The following is a 21827-nucleotide window of genomic DNA, read 5'->3' on the forward strand; positions in this document are numbered from 1 at the left end:
ACACGTCTTCTGTGATGATTCGAAACATTCCGAATAACTAGAAGAACCCGATCCATTTACATTCGAATAACGCTGAGAATCAACAACGCTTATGGCCAGATTCTTTCCTTCAATCTTGGCAAAATCAATGTCTGCTTGTTTTATTATCACGAAAGTACTAAACAACCGAGATAGGCACAATAACAAAACAGCTTTCCATGATTTGGAGACTGGTCGGAATCGAATCAGTGATTTTACTGGAAGCCATTTGATTATTTCTTGTTTTATTATCACGAAAGTACTGAACAACCGAGATAGGCACAATAACAACAACAGCTTTCCATGATTTGGAGACTGATCGGAATCGAATCAGTGATTTTACTGGAAGCCGTTTGATTATTTCCTCTTGGATCTCGAAAGGCACGTTGTCTGACATCTTGATTTTGATTACCAACTCACCATATCAATTTCTAGGTAGTTAACAACGCTAATTAGAAAAAAAACGTGATTCATATACACAACGGTCTCTTTGCTTCGTCCACTAGAACTATTTGTGTATGCATTCTTTTGGTAGTTAACAACGCTAATTAGAAAAAAAAATCTGTAAAATTAATCATATCGATTGCTATAACAGGATGGATGTGACACACACAGATAGATAAGCTGTCACAGTTGTCAAGACTGTTTGTCGGGTTTCCAATGCTCACACAGGGTGATAAACAACGCTGATACGAACACATGTGTTTCGAAATAGGATTTGTTCTTGGTTTAATGAAGTTACACGTAGCATCTACTTATATTGAGATTTAAACAATGCCCGCCTCAACTGAGATAACGGACATCTATCAAGCTCAAAAAGAAAACTTGTGTTTCCCATAGTCACAAAAGATTGCGGTTTGTATTTCGCATAGCCACCGTTTCCGTAGTAAAAAACGGTTGCGGTTTGTATTTCGCATAGCCACCGTTTCCGTAGTAAAAAACGGTTGGGTTTGCACATTCAATCTTCAATACTTCATTAAAATACCACTAGTAGAAGAACCCGACACGTCTTCATGTTACGGAGAATGTTCTAGAAATTGAAGGAAAAGGAAAAGATTTGTTGAAATCGAATTTGACAACTATGACAGCTTATTAAAGGTAACAATCACCTCCAATCATTTCCTGGTCAAATCACACACTATAAAGTTTAAAGTTATCGTGTGTTGTAGTTTGGAAAGATGACCGAATAGAGATCTGAATAACAAACTGTGGAGAACTTGTTTGTGTCGGGTTCTTCTGCTAGTTACTTGATCAACGGACTGATCGGTAACGTTACTCTACTTGTGCTCCGATTTAAGCGGCGTGTTCCGATCAACATTGTTTAAAGGTGATGAAGAGTTTAGAAACCCTAGAATGATGGTGTTTTTACGGGAAAAAACGTGATAATTGAAAAACATCAATCTATACGGCCCGTATACAGTTATACGGCCCGTATACATTTGGTAAACATCAAAAACCTCAGAAATAAATCCATTGAGCCGTATACTTTTAATAAATCGTATACACTTGTATACGGCTCGTATAACTATATACGGGCCGTATATAATAAAATCAAAAAAAAACATTCTCTGCGCATTTTCCTATTCAAAAAATTCTATACGGGCCGTATATTTTGTATACGGCCCGTATACACTAGGGATGTGAAAATAAGATCTAGGGGAGGTGGGAATAAGGGGGCCTTAAGAAATCAGCAGATTATAATGTTGTTATGATTTGCATTTTTCATAATTATTTAAAGAGTGAATTTCAAAGATTGTCCTTTATCTTTATACCAATTTTCAGGTGCTGTCCTTTATGTTCAAAATTGACAAGTTTTGTCCTTTATGTTTTCATATCATACACGTTTTGTCCTTTAGGCCTAATCCAGTTAGTTTTTTCAGTTAAATTTGGTCATATGCTTTGCATATGAGGGCATTTTTGTCAATTCAAAGGTAAGTTCAATAGCAGATTTACAGCTCAAAGCTTCTGCAACCTTTGAATTGACAAAAATGCCCTCATGTGCAAAGTACATGACTAAATTTAACTGAAAAATCTAACTAGGTTAGGTCTAAAGGACAAAACGTGTATGATATGAAAACATAAAGGACAAAACTCGTCAATTTTGAACATAAAGGACAATGCCTGAAAATTGGTATAAAGATAAAGGACAATTCTTGAAATTCACTCTTATTTAAAACCAAGTAAATAAGTGAAATATTGGAAAATTTGACCGGAAGGAATCCGTATTTGACTTCACTCAGTTTTTAACTAATTTTATAAGTTCATAAATAACAAACAAAAATTATTATCTTTATTAAGGAAAAAATGAATGGCTTTAAACAAGGTGGTCCCATGGTCTAGTGGTTAGGACATTGGACTCTGAATCCAGTAACCCGAGTTCAAGTCTCGGTGGGACCTTTATTTTTACTTTAATTTATGAATTTTCATTCTCTTTATTCTTCGCACACAATTTTTACTTTAATTTCTGAATTTTCATTCTCTTTATTCTTCGCACACAATTTTTACTTTAATTTCTGAATTTTCATTCTCTTTATTCTTCGCACACAATATGAACTAGTTAGCCAAACAAGCACCAACTTTGGCTCGAGTTGCTACTAAAACCACCCGAACCGGATAGTATTCGGCTCATCCTTTTAGTCAAGCCGCTCATAGCTCAACAAGTCAACTCACCTAATTTACTCTAGCCAAATCGATTCAAGGTTGAGCTCCCTTCGGCTCGGACTCAGCTCTGCATTTTGTACAAGCCACCAAGCTCGAGCCAAGTCGCATCGTGTTTGTAACGAACTAATTTGTACGATTGAGGCATATGTTATTTGAACCATACAACAAGCTGGTTTTTATGACTACGATAGTTCACTAATAAAACAAGCTGAACCTGTGAACCAGCTTGCTTTGATATTTCCAACTGAGTTGGTATCCGCTCGCCTTTTAATCGAGCCGCTCGTGGCTCTATGAGTTGACTCATCATCCTTATACAAAGAAAAATATTCGAGCCAAATCAATTTGAGGTTTTACACGAGTGAGTTACCTTCGGTTCGAACTCTGCTCTTAATACTTGTACAAACCAGAAACCTCAAGCCAAGTCAAATAATATATACAAAGGAAGCAAGAACTATTTAAACCATACAACAAATATGCATGTAATTTACTTTGATTCTTTAAACAGAAATATTGTTACATATATGCATTCTTATTTTCATGACAAGATAAAAGACACAACAAGAAACCATATACAATTTCAATCCAAGTGTTAAATACAATCAGTGTTGGACCTCAATAAACTTGTCTGTCATCCATCTTCTTGCAGCTTCCGATAACTTACGATCTTCGACTTGCAGGTTTCTCAGTTGCCGAGAATTCAAGATCAAGAACTCGACACCCTCCACCTGAATCCCGTGGCAGTAAAGTATATCCACACTCTCCAAACGCTTACAGTTCTTGCACAATGAAATCAACGATACGTTGGTTAATCTGCTGCAACCCCGTAGTTTCAGTTTTCGTAGATTACAGTATGAACTGATCATCGATGCAAATTCTTTATCGAGGAGAGTATGATTGTAGGACAAATCCAGTATTTTGATCTTTTTTAGATTCTGAGCTAATTCGACAAGGAACCCGTCTTGTCCATTGATAACATCACAATTTGTTAAAGCTAGTTCTTCAAGGCTATCACTCAAAGCTAACCCTAGGGTTTTGAGACCTTCACCTGCAACCATACAATACAATTTTCTAACTTATGTTTCTACTATTATTGGTATAATAATGGTAAATTACAAAAATCGTCCAATATTTATATTGACACCAAATTGCATACTATGTCCTTTGCCTTCGATTTACAAACTCTTGTTTCCTTTGACCCTAACTCGGTTAACTTTATTTTACCTGTAACCATACAGCAACTTTGCAAGCGAAGAACACGCAAGCGACTAAATTTCACACCAATTTGAAAGAGATGAGTGTCATCCAAATCAAGTGGTAACCGGAGATCAAGTCTCCGAAGATCAGACGTCGTTTCACGAACGAACCGAAGCAAGCTCTCCTTATTTCCACCATCATAAACTAACAAAGACACCAAACTCTTACAATTCTCACCCAAATTAAACAAAATCAACGACACAATAGACCTGCAAGTCCTCAATTCAACTTCCCTAACATTCTCCAATCCTTTTACAAAACACGCAAACGAAGAATTATCACCTACGCCTTCACAATTCTCCAAAACGAGCTTCGTTAGGGTTTTGCAATCACAGTTCTTCCAAAGCCAGTTGAGAGAGTAATCGCCGGCGCAAATTCCGGACAGACGGAGTGATTGTAGCCGCAGAGAAGAGGAAACGGTGAATTCATCGGAAACAGAGTCCGGCGAGGCGTTTTCGGCGAGAGATAGGGTTAGGGATTTGAGATTGGTGAAAGAGGTTAGAAGTTGAAGAGAGAGAAGAGGTCTGGAGAGAATGATTGAGAGAGATAATAACTGAGGAGAGGCGGCGGAGATGGAGCGGAGGAGGTCGCCGGAGAAGACGGTGGTTCCGGCGGAGGAGGAGGAGGAGACGGAAAGAGTAGAGAGGGAGGTGTGGTGAGAGAGGAAGGAGGAGAGAGAGGGTAGGGATGGGTGGTTAGGTGAGAGACGGAGGGAGAGGGAGGAGAGAGAAGAACGGAGGAGGTGGCGCCACCGTTTGGAGACGAGGGAGACGGCGGAGGATGACGGAGGAGGGAGGTGGTGGAAGATTTCTTGGAGGAGCTCGTCGCAGAGGATTGTGTCCATTTAGTAGTAGGAGAAATGTTTTAAAAACTGAATATATAATATTTATAAAAGAAATTTTGGGGAATAATTTTCTTATGTACTCACGCTAGTTAAAAGTGTACTGTAATACACGCGCTGTTCCTGATCGCTCCAATGTACTAGTGAAGTGAAACATCTCAAAGTTTTTTAACCAGTAACGTCTAGTGTTTAGTGAAGAGATATGGGTCCGAACCCTCCATGTGGGTCTGGGGCAAACCCAAACTCAACCCATACCATGGAACGACTGATTCGCGGAGACCATATGCCACGTCAGAAACATCAAGACAAAGGAGACCAAAATGACACATTGATGACAGGGCTGTCTCCGAAATCATAAAAAAAAAAAAAAAAAAAAATTGGCCCTGTGTAATGTTTAAGATAAAAATCTTGGGCCCTATTCGTAAATTTTCATGGGCTATAAACTTGTCAATTAGCTAATCACTAAAATTTATGTGAAACTAATTTAAATAAATAATTATTTTTAGCTAAGCATATATAGTAATTTATTAATTAAAGAGAAAGATGTAGTTGGAAGGAAATATATAAGGTTTGGTCGAAATTTGGCCGGCGTCAGGCCAAAATTTGGCCAGAATAGGACCGTCTTGACCGCCTAGCGATTAATCGGTGAACCTCCGATTAGTGATTAATCGGCGACTAATCGGAGACTAGTCATGATTTTTACAACCATTCAAAAAAGAACCAAAAAATGAAGCTAATATAGAAAATTTGGAGACACTGGGATTAGAACCTGCGTCTCTTTGTTGTTTAAGCAAGACATTAACCACCCTAACAATTATATAGTTTTAAAACATTTTTAAAAAATTTTATAATAACAATTTCATTCCAAACATCTAGCTTATACAACGTAAATTCTATATAAAATTAAAATGATTTGGGCCTCCGGAGGGTTTGGGCCTTGTGTCGTCGCCCCCCTCATACCCCCTTCGGGCCGGCCTTGTTGATAACGATGTATAGCCAATAATGTTTCGCAGATCCCAGTTCTCCTCAACCGCCACTAGCAGTCATCGTACAGGAGGCCAAAAGTACATCCAGATAACGACGTTTGGCCAATGACGTTCTGCGAATTGCTCTTCCCAGTACCCACTAACGACTAGCACAAAAGAGACACACGAACATCCTCATAGCGACGCATGGCCAATGATGTTCCGCAAATACACCCCCTCTTCTGCTACCACTTATGGTCAGCACAAAGGGGTTTTCCTTCTCATGTAATCCAAATCCATACTCTCTAATCTCACTCCCACTTTACACCCATTAAAGTAGATACCTATTCTCACGTCAAGAGCATTTACAAAAAGAACCACAATCTTCTATTTTTCATGACGAACCCAACCTAGACCATCTGTTCAGCCTATTGTTTCCCGAAAAGTATACATCCATTCCCCTCGTTTATACATCCTGTAACTTGTTTGTGACACGTGTATATGTAGTGTGAGGGTTCGTGAGTTATTTTCACTCTCTTAGGTTATCTAATTTACAAAAATTAATGGTGAAGAATTGAAAATGATATATGGATCGTTCTTATAATTCACAAAATTAGGTGGATGTAGCCAAAAACCATAGAAAATGACAAAAGGTGTAGTCATTTTGTGGTGGAAGTGAAAATAGCAACATCCATTTAGATTGCCTTCACAATCACCACAACTAGCCTGTCAATGAAATTTTACTTGGTATATAAAAAAGCTGGGTTTATCTTATTACAATATTATGTTTTTCATGCTTTTTAAATTTATTTTAATCTGCATATTATGCAATAACTTGTTGCTAATTTATAATATGTAAATCTGCATGAGTGTATGATCTATTAGATTGTAAATTATATTTTGAATATTTTTATACATCACCTTTTGAAAATAAATGGTACTTGATCACAACTCACAAGATAAACATCATAACCATAATATGTGCATATATACCATTATTCATCTTTTTTTTTTTTTTTTTTTTTTGAGACTTATGACAAGGATTAAGGTGTTTTAATAATACGACACTAATGTATTATCATTGTATTTTACATATTTTCTGTATCAGTGTATGATATATGTTTTATACATATAATAAATCTTGATATTATATGTATTTTTAGGCTATAATGTTAAAATATCAAAATTGTCACATTTCAAGCATATCATGATATTTGTGTTTCTTATTTGGATGTTGCTTTTAAAACCTCAAATTTATGTACTACAAATTATTATGTTTAAATTACAAAATCTACAAACATATAGTTTTGTTGATATTTTTTCAACTTACTTGTTTGGTGTTGTATTTGTAAGTTTATTTTTTAGCATATATGTTCGTGACAAGTGTTTAAATTTTTCTTCACAAAGTCTTAAACAAGATAAAACAAATTAACATGCATTGAAAACAATATATTTCTTAACTTAATAATTTTATCATATTTTAGTGATAAAGAACAAGATGTGCTATAAAATATTTTTGAGCTCACCTACTTTCAAATTGCTATTTAATTATTATTTTACAAATAATATTTAGCATGTAAAATAAATGTCGTAGCTTTAAGAAAAAAACATAGAGTCAAGAAACTTCCCTTAATATCAGTTTATGCCGAACATTTGAATCATGTATGTTTAAGTAAAAATAATTTAGAAGCATACTTTCCTGAAAAAAAAAAGTGATGGAAAATGGGACTATGAGACTCACCTTAATACTCAGCAACACAACACAAGCTCAGGATCTAAAAGGGGTCACGGTCGTAATCAACTCTGATAATTGAACAATATGTGACAAAACTTATAATGCAAATAGAACTGTGCCCTAGTTTGAGTCAGGACCGGACCTAGAGGCTTTCAAATTTAGGCAACAGCCTAGGGCCTCCAAAAAATAGGGCCTCAATTTAAAAAAAAAAAAAGAAAGCTTTATATAGTTTTTGTGTATTATTGTATTAGTCCCTACTGAACAAAACAAAAATTGTATGTATTGCAATGCTCAACCGAAAACCAAATTTAAAATAAAAGAGACCCAATTCCATCTCCAAACAATATGTAATTCGTAAGTAATTAAGGCCGAAATCTCCTTTCTAGCTAACTGTAACGTCGCATATGCTAACTCCGCTCAATGATGTCGCTGACTGACTAGGGAGAAATTTGAGATGAAATTAGGAGAAATTATTGGTGTCGCAATGCTTAGCGGCTATTTTTTTATAATAATATCTATATAAAATTTGAGATGAAATTAGGAGAAATTATTGGGGAGAAATCAGTGTTTGCCCTAAAACCCTAATTGATACCTTAAATCTTTGAATTTTGATATTGTACTTGCGATTGAGACTTCCGATGTTTTCTTTATACCAATTCGAAGGGAGCCCGCCTTTATAGTTTGCTTAGGGCCTCCAAAAACGTTGGAACGGCTCTGGTTTGAGTCCAAACTAAATGTAAATTAATCAAAATCTGTTTGGCAGCTTTTTTTTTATGAGTTAACTGTCATTTTCATCCCCGTGATTTTTCCAATTATGTCAGTTCAGGACAAATTTCAAGTTTGTACAATTTTCGTCCATGACATTCTTGAAATATGTCAGTTATGTCCAAAATAACTACGGTTGAATCGAATAACTGGACAAATCACATGGACGAAAATGACAGTTAACTCATGTTTTTTTGGACGGAACTAACATGTTTCAAAAATGTCAGGGACGGAAATGGTACAAACTTGAAATTTTGTCTGAACTGACATAATTGGACAAACTACAGGGACGAAACTGGCAGTTAACCCTTTTTTTTAATCAAGTCTGAATCCAAAGTAAGATGCATGTTGATCAAACTAAATGTAAATGAATCTTAACCCATTGTGTAGAAGGACTTTTACTCAAGAAAGATGATTTGTTTGTTTCAATAAGTATTGTCACTTTGACTTATTAATTCAAACCATTATATATAAGACAAGCTTGATTTGGAGACCTTCACCTTATATAAGATTATTTCCTGAAATTTAATGCTTAGACTCACTTTTATGAAACTTGGTTTACTTTATATAAGGTTTTAGTTAAATATACAGAAGATGTACATATATAAGTTAGATTTACACTGATTATTACTCTTATTCTTTGAGTGCATATGAGTGGGCATATTTGATGTCAAATACCCGATCTCTTTATTGAAAAATATTCCCACACTTTGGACTCTTAATTTGTGTTCGTATCATTTAACAATCATGGTTCTTCTACTTTAAGAATTTTGATGTTTGCTTTTTTATTAGACACGTTCGTGCCATTTATTATTCGTGATGCTTTAGTCAACATTTGACTTTCACTTGGACACAGTCGATTAGACATGTTCATGCCATTTATTATACGTGATGCTTTAGCCCACATTCGACTTTCACCTGGAATAGTTTATATATGGCAGAGCAGTTGTCCCCCATTCCCCTAGTGCTCAAGTCAGTGTAGTGATTATGATACGTTTTTTCATAGTGAAGTATATTTTTTAAGTTACAATTTTTATATTGCCCCATTTCCATGTTAAACTAATTACAAAATTAATATAAGTAACAAATTATTTCTCTACTTTATGGGAAAACTTACAATTTATCAGTCGTTTATTATTTTTAAGTGAATTGTGACATGCCTAAATCAAAATAATATATAAATTATAAACTTATTTACACAAATTACCTTATTTATAAACTATCCGAGTTTTGTTTTTTAATTTACAAAAGTTATTGAGTATTTTTTTTATTAATTGCCCTATTTAAGTAAATAACCTTGTATATTAATAATTTCGTTTAACAATGTTCTAGTTGAGGATATTGCTTCAAAGAAATAAACAAAACTAAGTTAAGTTCATACAAATTCTATTGAGAGAAGTTATCAAAATAAAATACCCCTTATTGAAAGGAATGTAATATTTGAAAAGGGCAAGGTGTCTTATCAAGGCATCAAACATCTTTATCTCACAACCACCAATTTCTAATTTTTTAACTAGATTACAAGTCAATATTCCTTTCTTATAACGCATATTAAGATGTCTTGATGGCCCCAAATATATATTCATCTACCCACTCCACTTACGAATTATTGTTCAAAAGAGTGCATCTTTTCACAAGAATGTAGACAAAAATAGTAATTCATAATGTTCTCTTTTAACTTTATATACATAACATATGCAATAATCATATATTTATATTATTATTTATCTTGTTTTCCATCCAACTAACTTGTAATTAATTCTATAAGTGGTTGCACAAACAGTATAAAAGAATAAAGGATACTAAATTTTAAGCACATTTTTCATTTCACGCACGCACATTGTTTGTTTTCTTTTTAAATTAGAGGTACTAATAACAAAAATAGATGTTATTTTTGTTGAGAGTAAATTGTCATTTTAGTTCTTGGGGTTTGTCCTAACTTGTCATTTTAGTTCAAATGATTTTTTGTCTCCTACGGGTCCTTGACTTTTTCCATTTGTTGTTATTTTAGTCCAACCCACTAACTTCGTTAAAAAATGTCAGTAAACTCTAAATAATTAGGTACTTGTCATTTTCATCCAAAAACCTTTTTATCCCTTTATATATATATATATATATATATATATATATATATATATATATATATATATATATATAGGGGAACGTTAAAATGAAAACCACATTCAGTTGTAAGAACCGCGGGAACCACTTTCTGGCCATTAGATCTTAAAAATGGATAGATAAGATTAAAAGTAGTTAAAAGTAATATTAAATTCTTTTTGTCTTATTATGTTTTTAATATGTTAATCTAAAAGGGTATTTAAGTAATTTTGTTTTTTTTTGTCTTATTAAGTTTATTGTTTTTTTTTACAATTTTGACATATTACATTAATTATTTTTTTTTTCTAAATCAGATTTCTTTATTAAACAAATATTTTGAAATCAGATTTTTTTATAAAAAAATTTTACGCGCGTTTTTTTACCACCCGTTTTTTACGCGTGTTTTTTTACGACTCGTTTTACACTCCGTTTTTCACGCCGTTTTTGCGACCGTAGTTTTTAAGTGCCGTTTTTCAGGCCCGGTTTTAGGCGCCGTTTTTTTGCCGCGCCGTTTTTTACGTCACGTTTTTTACAAGCCGTTTTTGCGTCCGTTTTTATGTCCCGTTTTTACGCGCCGTTTTTACGCGCCGTTTATACGGCCCGTTTTACGCCCCGTTTTTTTCACGCCGTTTTTGCGACCGGGTTTTTACGTGCGTTTTTTTATTCCCGGTTTTACGCGCCGTTTTTACACTTTTTACGTTTTACGTTAACCTTTTTAGACTTTTTACATTTTAAGTTTTACGTTAAACTTTTTACGTTTTACGTTAAAATTTTTACTTTACGTAAAACTTTTTACGTTTTACGTAAAACTTTTTACGTTTTACGTAAAACTTTTTACTTTTTACGTTAAAACTTTTTACGTTTTACGTTCTACGTAAAACTTTTTACGATTTACGTTTTACGTAAAACGTTTTACGTTTACGTTTTACGTAAAACTTTTTACGCTTCACGTTTTTACGTTTTACGTTAAAAAGTTTACGGTTTACGTTAAAAAGTTTACGGTTTAATTTTTTTTTTTTACAAAAATTTTTTTACGCAAAAACGAACGCACCCGGAAATCGCAAACTCGGGAGGTGTCTCAGATATATTGTTATCATCATCGACTAGGGGGGGACCAACAACATCAAAACAAAGTATATCTCAAAAAAAAAAAGGGTTTGGCTCAGATTATCCGATAATCAAAAAGGCTGCAAAAGTGGGGTTGCAGGGTCAAAAAACCTACCCTCCGCCATCCTTACGGCGCCATCGTCATCTAAATTTACGTTTTTTTTTTCATCATCGCCGCCCAAATCGACCATATCAAAACCCACATAATCAAAAGGTAACCATGCCTTGATTTCGATATCTGTTCAAACAAAACCCAGCAAAAGATAACCTGTTCAAACATTCAAAAAATTCACAAATCACCAAAAATCACTATCCAAAAAGATCACTATCCAAAAATCACTGTTGTGATTCAAAAATCACTATCCAAAACATTCAAAATTACTGTTGTGATTCGAAATCACTATCCAAAAAATCAGTGTTCGAATCTAGCAAAAAGCACCAACAAAACCCAGCAAAAACCCACAAACAGATCAAAAAGCACCAACAAATCAAAACCAACAACAAGAAATACCAACAGATCAAATAACAACAGATCTAAACCCACAAAAATTCAAACCCACAATTTTTAACAGATCAAACCAAAATTCAAACCCACAAAATTCAAACCTGCATCCGGCTTCACCGGCTCAGCCACCACCTCCCCACACCACCAAACCCACCACCACCGCAACCCCACACCATCCTCGATGTGAATCTGGTCGGAGACGGCTTCAAGCAGAAGAAGCAGAGAACAACATAACACCACAACTCATCGCAGCGATGATGATGGCGGCGGTGGTGATGTCGCTGGACAGGAAAAGATGGAGAAGATGAAGGGGGCGACTAATGTCGGCGGTGGTGATGTCCCGAGAGGGATGAGTTTCAAAATCTTCATCAGTTAGAGGGATGAGTTTCAAAAGCTTCATCAGTTAGTGTGTGGGGTTCAAAGGTCTGAAAGGTGAGGAAGATGATGGTGGTGAGGTATTTCAAGAGAGAGAGAGAGATATGAGAGATGGAGTGAAAAGAAAGTTTCGAATATCAAAGGAGGTCTGCAACTTTAAAGGAAGAGAGAGAGAGAGAGAGGGATATAAATGAAGAGAGAATGTCAGATTTGACATATGGGGTAAATGACCAAACTACCCTTTTTGTTGGCAAAATATGATTGGTGGAAAGTGGTTCTCATGGTTCTTACAACTGGAGGTGGTTTTCATTTTAGCGGCTTCCTATATATATAATGTAATAAATATATAAAAATTAATATATATAGTGTTACTTTTTAATATATATATATATATATATATATATATATATATATAATACACATATATCGTCATCCCTCTTCTCTCTCTCATCCACCACCACCATTACCACCATTCACAACCACCACCACCACCATAATCATACTGACCTCTCTCCCTTTCTTCTCTCTCTCTCTCTCTCTCTCTCTTATCCACCACCACCATTCACCACCACTCGAAACAAACCCTAACCACAAATCGCCTGATGAAGCCCTAATCCCGTTTCCGGCAAGTCTCCGATGAAGCCCTAATCTCGTTTTCCGCTACAACCACTACCAGCCCTGCAATAACCACCTGCATAATCCACCAACTTTCACCTGCAATAACCACCCTCACCTGCAAATCCTACCGTTGATGGTTTTTTACGTTCTGATTGGATGTGTGGTTTGATTGAATCGAATGGGATGATGAATTCGAGTGATGATGATATGGGGTTGAAGATCGGGGGGTTTGAGAAGGTTAGGATTTGTGAAGTGTGGATTGGTGGTGGTGATGATGAGGTTGAGGCGGTCAGGGTTTCATAAGAAGATAGAGAGAGAGAGGGAGAGTGAGTGAGTGGCGTTGGGGGTGTTTTGTGACAGGGACATTGTGGTGGCGGAGGCGCGTGACAGTGGAGGTGAGTGTCGGCAGTGGAGGTGAGTGTCGACGGTGGAAGCGGGCGGACCTGGTGGTTGTGATGGGAGGTGGTAGATATAAAGTAGAGTGATGAAGAACTAGAGGGGGGGTTAATCAGATTTTAAGTATATATATAAAAGATTAAAATAAAAAAAATATATAAAAATAGTTTTGGTTGAAAATGGCAATTTATAAACTTTTTTGTTAATCCAAAAATACTCCTTGTTATAACCAGGTTTTCAGACGTTTTCAGACTGGGTTAGCCAATGTGATCAAAATGGGAAAGGCCAGGGACCTAAAGGAGAAAAAAAACTATTTGGACTAAAATGACAATTTAGACCAAACCTCAGGGACTAAAATGACAATTTACTCTTTTATTGATGAAATGTAGCAATCTATTATACAAGCAGGGACTAATAAGAAGCTCGTACCCATGCAAAACCTGACATCTATAATTTGTATATAACATTAAATTTACGCTATATAGGGTGGGGGTTGTGTCCATTGTCCAATTGGCAAAGCCATTGAAGTTAAGGTGTTTGTTCCTCTTGAGGTCAAGGGTTCGAGCCTCGTCAAAGACGGAATCAGTGTAATTTAAGCCTTTCAAAAAAATTAAATTTACATTATATGGACCATTTTAATCTCGCTCTATTCTAAATCCACAAAACCACGTAACTTATAGTCTTGTACGCTTCTTCTCCTTTATCGTTGAACGCCTTTGCATTTGTTGAGCGTCAAAGGCACCACATTGTATCAAGACGATTGCCTCCAACATCTTACTTTGGGAAGGCTTCGAGTAGAGAGTAGATAGAACTTCCAATATCTCGGAAAGCATTTCTTTGTGGGATTTTGCACCACAACCGAACCTGCTATCATACCTCCTTTGCGCTTACAAATGGTCAGATTATGCTCGATTTCCTCCTGTGCATTGCCACATTTTTTTAACGGCAAGGAACGACGTGCCAACCACCATGACACCGAGCCCTATGGCCAAGGTCGACTACTTGACCGCCGCCAGCCCCTTGGCTCTCCCAGATGCGCGGAAACCCGACCTCCACCGGCCCAAAGGCACGACAATGTAATAATCAGTAAAACCTCGCCACCCATATTCGCCCCTTCACCTGGATGCCGCAGAAAATAATGGAGAGAGTGGGAGTCGAACCTGGGTCACAAGAAACACCAAATTTTTCCCCCAACCACTCCACGACTACCTCATAGCCGGATGTGGATGGAAGATTGATAGACACATAATGGAATACAAATTGGCAAAGTTAAGGGTGTAGGGTATAATCATCCGGGACTTGAGCGGTGAGTATAAGTCACCGATCGGTGACTATACCGTGTGTTTGTGGGTGTTCGGTGAGGAGGAGAGAGGGTGGGGAATTCGGTGAGTGTTTACCGAAAATGGGTGAGAGAGAGTGATTGAGAAAATGGTGGGTCCCAACCCCTTTTAACCAATTACAATTTTTTTATTTTTTAACCTACTCAAACACCCTAGGGTGATTGACTATACCCCCTGATTGAGTGTAAAATGGGGAGTGAAATGGGGAGTTGACATGGCATAATATTATTGGGTAGGATTTCACTCAAACACCCTAGGGTGATTGACTATACCCTCCACCCTAAATACCGAACTCACAACATTGAATGCAAGACTAACATTTTAAAGATGTCAGTTGAAGTCAAATGGAATATACTAAGAATAAATGATGATTATTTTTTCTTTGAACGTCCAACATAAGCCGGGTACTCCGTACGCGGCATCCATTGGCCGAAAGGTAGCCCGCGGCAGCCCAACCTGCACGCACGGAGCCCCTAACCCACCATGTCGCCAGTTCTGGGGAAAACCCGACCCTGCACCCGCCCGAGGGCACGACAATGCAGAGCCGGTAAAACCCGGGTGGATCAGGAATCAAACTCGAGACCATTCAGCCAGGAGTCTTTCCCTCATTTCCATAACCACTGAGCTATAAGCCAAGGGTTATAAATAGGTTTTATAAAACCAAACGGGTTCATAAAAATAGAGTTTTGGTTAAAGAAATTAAACTCTTTGAAGATGTTTATAAAACAGATCAAAAGTTTTTGCAAGTCTATGGACTGTTATAATAAAGTAATCTAAAATTTGAATAAATAGAGTTTTGGTTAAAGAAATTAAACTCTTTGAAGATGTTTATAAAACAGGGGTGGAGATACAATAGAAAGTTTATTTGGTTAGGAAGGCTAGGAAGTGATCTTGACCATCCATTAAGTTAATCAAGGGCTAAGATTAAATCTGGGAAATTGAAAGGAAGAAAAGAGGCGCGTGAGTTTGTTCAAGGGCATTCTAGTCAATCCAAGCTAATAGTTTCTCTCTCCCCCAGTCCCCTCCCCCCATTTTTTAAACGTTAATAACTCTTTCATACGACATTATTTTTTTATAAAAATTGCACCAAAAAAACGAGCGTTTTTTTATCTTTAAAACGAGTATACTATTGCTATATTTAAAAAAAAATTAAAACCCAGTTGCGTAAAACGCAATAGAAAAACCACCAGTTACGTAAAACGCAATGAAAAAAAAACCTAAAAAATGACATTTTTCTAAAACGCAATGCACCAAAAACACAAAGAAATGACTTATTTGTAAAACGCAATGGCCAGAAAACACACAGAAATGTCTTATTTGCAAAACTCAATGGCCAGAAAACACATAAAAATGTGTTTTACCTAAAACGCAATGCACCAAAAACACGAAGAAATGACTTATTTGTAAAACGCAATGGCCAGAAAACACACAGAAATGTCTTATTTGTAAAACGCAATGGCCAGAAAACACATAAAAAAAGTGTTTTACCTAAAACGCAATGCACCAAAAACACAAAGAAATGTCTTATATGTAAAACGCAATGGCCAGAAAACACTTAAAAATGACTCATTCTAAAAAGCAATGGACTGAAAACACCTAAAAATGTGTTTTACCTAAAACGCAATGACTAAAAACACTTAAAAATGTGATTTTTTCTAAAACGCAATAGTCACTATGAACTGTCTGAATTGTCTACGAATTACTGTCTTCGAAATGAGCCAATTTCTGGAAAATTAATTTTTCTGATGCATTGGCTCATTTCGAAGACAGTAATTCGTAGACAATTCAGACAGTTCACAGTGACTATTGCGTTTTAGAAAAAAACACATTTTTAAGTGTTTTTAGTCATTGCGTTTTAGGTAAAACACATTTTTAGGTGTTTTCAGTCCATTGCGTTTTAGAATGAGTCATTTTTAAGTGTTTTCTGGCCATTGTGTTTTACGTATAAGACATTTCTTTGTGTTTTTGGTGCATTGCGTTTTAGGTAAAACACTTTTTTATGTGTTTTCTGGCCATTGCGTTTTACAAATAAGACGCCCCTTGGACCCCGCCAGGGACTGCCGCCCCCGGACCCCCGCAAAGATCGTAAAACGCAATGACTAAATCAAAAACTCAGATAATGAAAATTGTAACACCCCAAAACTCGTATTAATACGTAGGTACGTTGCCATGATTAATTAAATGAAATACAATAACTAGGTTATTAAACTTAGTTAAAAGCCTAACAAAATAAGTAAGGAAAATGAAAATTGTGGCAACTAAGATGGTGTCATAAACTTAAGGGACTAGAATTGCCAAATTGGAATTTTGGTTTAATTAAAACAAGAATCACACACACACAAGGGGTGTGTGTGCGTGATATCGATCAGGGGAAGAGGAAAGAGGGGTGAAACCCTAATTCAAGAAAAACCTTCAAATTGAAAGGGGAATTGAGGGCCATTTGGATGCATGAACCAAGAATGTTAATCCCCTAAGCGTTTCCAATAACAAGTAAGTCGAATTTTGCAATTTGGTGATGCTTGATTTAGTGGGTTTAGTGAAATTTGTGAATATAATGTTAAATCTAGTATGAATGATGGTTACTATGGCTATGTAGACATCAAGATATGTTAAATTTCGAATATGAACATGGATTTAAGCAAAACCCACTTGTATGTCAAGAATGGCTAGAAATTTTGAGGTTTCTACTTGTTAATTGGTTGTTGTTGATGATCTTGTTATGAATAATTGATGTCACAACCATATGTTCTTAGTTAGGATGAAATATTGTTATGAACTTGATTGGTTGTGAATGAGTTATGTGAAGAATTAGTAGGAATCACGCTTTAAAAGCTTGTACATAATGTTTTGTTAGTAGTACACCCGCCAAGTGTTTGATGAAATGCCTAAGAGAGCAAAATTTGTGAAATTGTATGAAGGTTATGGGTAATTACGTATAGAAGGTGCTTATGGGTAGCCGTTAGCAAAATAATAAGTTAAGTATGCTTAAGGTGGAGTCATTATGAGAATTCGGATTTGAATGAATGGTTTAGTAAACTATGCATTAGGAACTTGTACCTTATGTCCCAATGATGTAATGCTCGCCATGTACTTTATGCGTTTGGTTCATGGTGATTAAGAGCAAATGTGCACAAATGTGAGATGCGTAGTTATTGATAAATGATAATGTTGGGATTATGTCGTGTACATACGTAAGATGATAAATTGATTATGCGAGTGTTGAACAATGCGGTTGTCGAATGTAGAGTTATGAAAGCATAAGCATGTGAATGTTGTGTATGTAACTAGGTAATCATATGTTCGTATGTATTTTACTATATGGGTATGAAATGCTTATGGTGTCATTGGTATAACAACCACATCGGAATGGACATATGTTCCTAAGTTGAAAGTTTACATACTCAACCGTTAACTTTATGAAAAGTAAATAAATGTCAGAATAGCATGGTTAAATTATATATATGATTGTAAGATTAGGAGGATTGAACGATGCATGATGAATCATTATGTTTCATACTTGATGGTATGTTAAAGTGCGTAAATTGGAATGATGCATTGTTATATTTATGCCTTGTGCTTGTTGAAATTGACTATTGAAAGTCAAATGCGAGATATGAACTAGACATGATTAGTGATTTGTAGATCTCGAATGCTAACAAGAATGTGAATGTAGTGAGGTGTAGATGATAAGCATCATGTCAAGAGGACGCAAGCACAAATGGCAATCGGGTCAAGAGGAGACAAGGAAATGGTCACGAATACGGACGCTTAAGGTAAGTGATTCTGACTCACTTCTTAGTGTAAATGTAGAATCCTAATATTTATATGTGTGGATAAGAATGGTGCAAGGGATATGTAATGATTGTGAGTTTTAAGTTAAGTGTTATTTATAACGAAGGAATTGTTATAACAAAGGAAATTTGATGGTACTAAACGGGTCGAATAATCATGTATACGTATAGTAGCAATGATGAAGTTCGTAAAGATTAAGGACCCGGGGTAAGGATTCTTAGTATAAGATGTGGGGAAATGTTTTACGGACAATTAGAAACAAGTTCCAAGTGATTCGGACGCAAAACGAATGAGTTACGCGAGTTTTAGTATTTTAAAAAAGGAAGGTTGATTCAGGGGCCACCGTAAGCTACGGTAGCCACCGTAGCTTACGGTGGGTGCTGGGAATGTTGTTTCTGCCGTAAGGCAGGTTAGGGCCGCCGTAAGGAATTGGAGGCCACCGTAAGCTACGGTAGCCACCGTAGCTTACGGTGGAGGTCTGATGTAATTGTTTTGTTTGTGTAGTTTCTTCGTTTTGCTTCGAACGCGGACCCCATGAACCCATTCCAAGCCTTGTTAAGTCTTTATAATGTTCCTTAACCCTACCAAATGGCTTGGTTAGTTATGGATGAGTATGAAACTCATCTTTAAGATCCGAAACATATCTGAAAGATATTTTAAAAAGCGTTTGTGACATGTGATTCAGTTCGGAATGTGTGAGAGTGTACGCGGGGTAATGAATTAAGTATGTGAGTAGGTATGCTTGTAGGGATTAGTGTATGTATGTATGTATGTATGTATGTATGTATGTATGTATGTATGTATGTATGTATGTATGTATGTATGTATGTATGGAATCATCTAAGTAGGCAAGTCGTATGCCGTAATGTATGTATGTATGTAAGTATGCGAGTAGGTAAGTTTATATGTAGTAATGCGTGTATGTATGTATGTAAGTATGTGAGCAGGTATTTCTGTATGAAGTATTATATGTATGAATGTGTGTAGGTATGTATGTACGTAGTTATGTATGTAATGCATACGTGGCTTCAATACCCTTAAGTATTGACGATATTAACAGTGTGCCTCGAGAATGAAATGTGGTGCAGGTTCTCCATCGAGTTTCGCTAAGGATTAGGCACCCGGAGGGAATGACTACATCTAAAAAGTTAACGGATGGAGAGGATATGTGGATAGAACAATTCAAGACCACACAATTAAGAATCTTGTTTGTAAATAATGTATGCTAACGTTTTGACTGTATGTGATGGGTGCAGGTAGTACGAGTCACAGATTTTCATTCCAAGGAGTAACGATCAAAGACCAAGTCACAAGTCGGATTGTACGGGAATACTTGATTATGTAAAATGATAGTTTTAAGTTATTCTTTTATGTTGCAAATATGTACGAAAGATAGTTTTGTTGTAAGAAGGTATTTTATATTGAAAGAAATTTTTTAGTACGAATTTCCGCTGCGTCTTTTCAGTTAAAACGTGTTAGGGTGTTAAAAGTTGGTATCAGAGCCCTGGTTTGAGAGAATCAAGTAGAAGGAGGTAAATGCTTGAACTCAAACCGGTGTGCTCTCGTGACTAAGAACCCGTACAATCTAAGACACGATCAAGATCTAGGGGCAGAAGCCAAGGTAAGTATGTGCATAAGTATGTGTTTGAAGATAACTAACAGTATGTTATGTGTATGATCAGCATGATTGCTTGGAAAGGATGAATAGTAAATGCGGTCTAGCAATGGCACCAAGGTATATAATATGACATATTGACCGAGGTACGTAGATTTAACTTATTGGTGCATGAAATGGTATGTTTAAGTAAGTAAAAGAAAATTTCAAATGAAATATAATAATGACAGAGTAAGGAAGTTTTGAAAATGTTACACGTGCCGAAACTTAATTCTGCGGACATAAGGTGGCGATTACGCGAAGGCACGAAACTAGTATGTGGATTGTGTACCTGGCCAGTACACAAGAAACATATGACGTTCGTGAGACCGTGATAATTGTTACAGGTATGTCTGTTAGAATTAGGTAGTAGGTGGACGTGGGTGGGGAGATGAAAGGAAATGTAAGACTTTCAGGAATGAAGTATGAATGATCTGTTGAATCCGCGAGACGGATTCAACGCGTGTAGGAATGAAAGATATGAATAGAATGTTTGAATCCGTGAGACGGATTCAAGAAATGAAAGGCTCGAATGGAATGTTTGAATCCGCAAGAAGGATTCAAGGAATGAAATGCAGGAATGACATGCTTGAATCTGCGAGACAGATTCAAATCATAGAAAGAAGAAAGTGAATGAATAGTAGGTTAGAAACCGCAGGACAGATTTAAAAACATATGAAGGATAAAATTTACCCACATTAGAATTATGTCAATAATTGACCATAGTTATGTTAAACAAGTTCTATGAGTAAATGTAAAGTAAATGAACAAAGGAATGATCGTAATGGGCACGCAAAGCTAAGTTTTAAAATGAAAGAAAGAAGTTTTAAACCGTTACGTGTAGATGTTCTAGAAATCCACTCTTAGGAGTTAGAATGAATGACGGGCTATGACCCAGACAAAGAATTAAGTATGAACAGGAAAGGCAAGTTTGCTAAGAATATCAAAATGATGTAATGAATGTTTCTGTAAGTAAGCTTGAATGGAAGAAAGTACGAATGTGAACCTCGATGCATCTATGATGGGTAAGAAAATCCAGTTTAACCTTAAAAGGGTCAAACTGCGAAGGCTGACGAAATAAGTAACTAAAATGAAGGAATTGCGTGTAAGAAATGGAATGTAAAATATGTGTAGCATGTACGCAGGAAATATGTAACAGAATTGTAGGTGACTAATCACCTAGTAGACTCAGTATTCGAATGAGATATGCTAACCGCCAATTTTGTAGGTGGTGATGCTAAGATCTTTGGTGTGATGAAACCAACAGAATTGGTGAAGGGATGTGTTCGAATGGAGGCACAGTACATGGATGAATGGAATCTAGCCTGGTCTGGCTAGTACTCGTGAAGAAGGTGGGCCGATCTGATTTACAGATCGTTGTAGTATGGAATGAAATCGAGGTAAGCAAAGTGTTTTAATTATGACGGATAAGTATGAATTAGAAAATCGAAATCGCCCTGCAAATTGAGTGGTGAAAGGAGTATGGTATAGTATGGAATGGTTAATTCCTTATAATTAACATAAGGAGAGAATCATGCCATTGAGAAATATGGACTTACTAGTAAGGAATGGTGTTGAGATTATGTCAAGTTTCTAAGTTTTGATTATGATTGTCAACTATAGTATTTCGAATATGTTAGTATGAGTTGAAATGGTCATACATGTGCATGTATGTAATTAGTTGATCATGTACCTAAGTAC

The 21827-nt window shown here is 36.1% G+C and overlaps 1 protein-coding gene, 1 long non-coding RNA gene and 1 other non-coding gene across 3 annotated transcripts; 2 read left to right on the forward strand and 1 right to left on the reverse strand.

Annotated features, from left to right (window-relative positions):
* Positions 1 to 2343: 2343 nt before the first annotated feature.
* TRNAQ-CUG lies at positions 2344 to 2415 on the forward strand. The gene has a single exon. It is a non-coding gene; the product is annotated as a tRNA-Gln (tRNA).
* A 738-nt stretch (positions 2416 to 3153) lies between these two features.
* LOC110911258 (F-box/LRR-repeat protein 7) lies at positions 3154 to 4809 on the reverse strand. The gene is made up of 2 exons (XM_022155855.2): positions 3901 to 4809; positions 3154 to 3724 (listed from the first exon to the last, which is right to left on the reverse strand). The coding sequence occupies exons 1-2, from the start codon at positions 4775 to 4777 to the stop codon at positions 3279 to 3281; spliced, it is 1323 nt and encodes a 440-aa protein (XP_022011547.1). The 5' UTR covers positions 4778 to 4809; the 3' UTR covers positions 3154 to 3278.
* A 12230-nt stretch (positions 4810 to 17039) lies between these two features.
* Positions 17040 to 19895, forward strand: LOC110909558. Its single transcript, XR_002575448.2, has 3 exons — positions 17040 to 17170; positions 18354 to 18453; positions 19729 to 19895. It is a non-coding gene; the product is annotated as an uncharacterized LOC110909558 (long non-coding RNA).
* The last annotated feature ends 1932 nt before the right edge of the window (positions 19896 to 21827 follow it).

Source organism: Helianthus annuus, chromosome 15 (genome assembly GCF_002127325.2).
Source record: "Helianthus annuus cultivar XRQ/B chromosome 15, HanXRQr2.0-SUNRISE, whole genome shotgun sequence".
Lineage (NCBI taxonomy): Eukaryota > Viridiplantae > Streptophyta > Magnoliopsida > Asterales > Asteraceae > Helianthus > Helianthus annuus.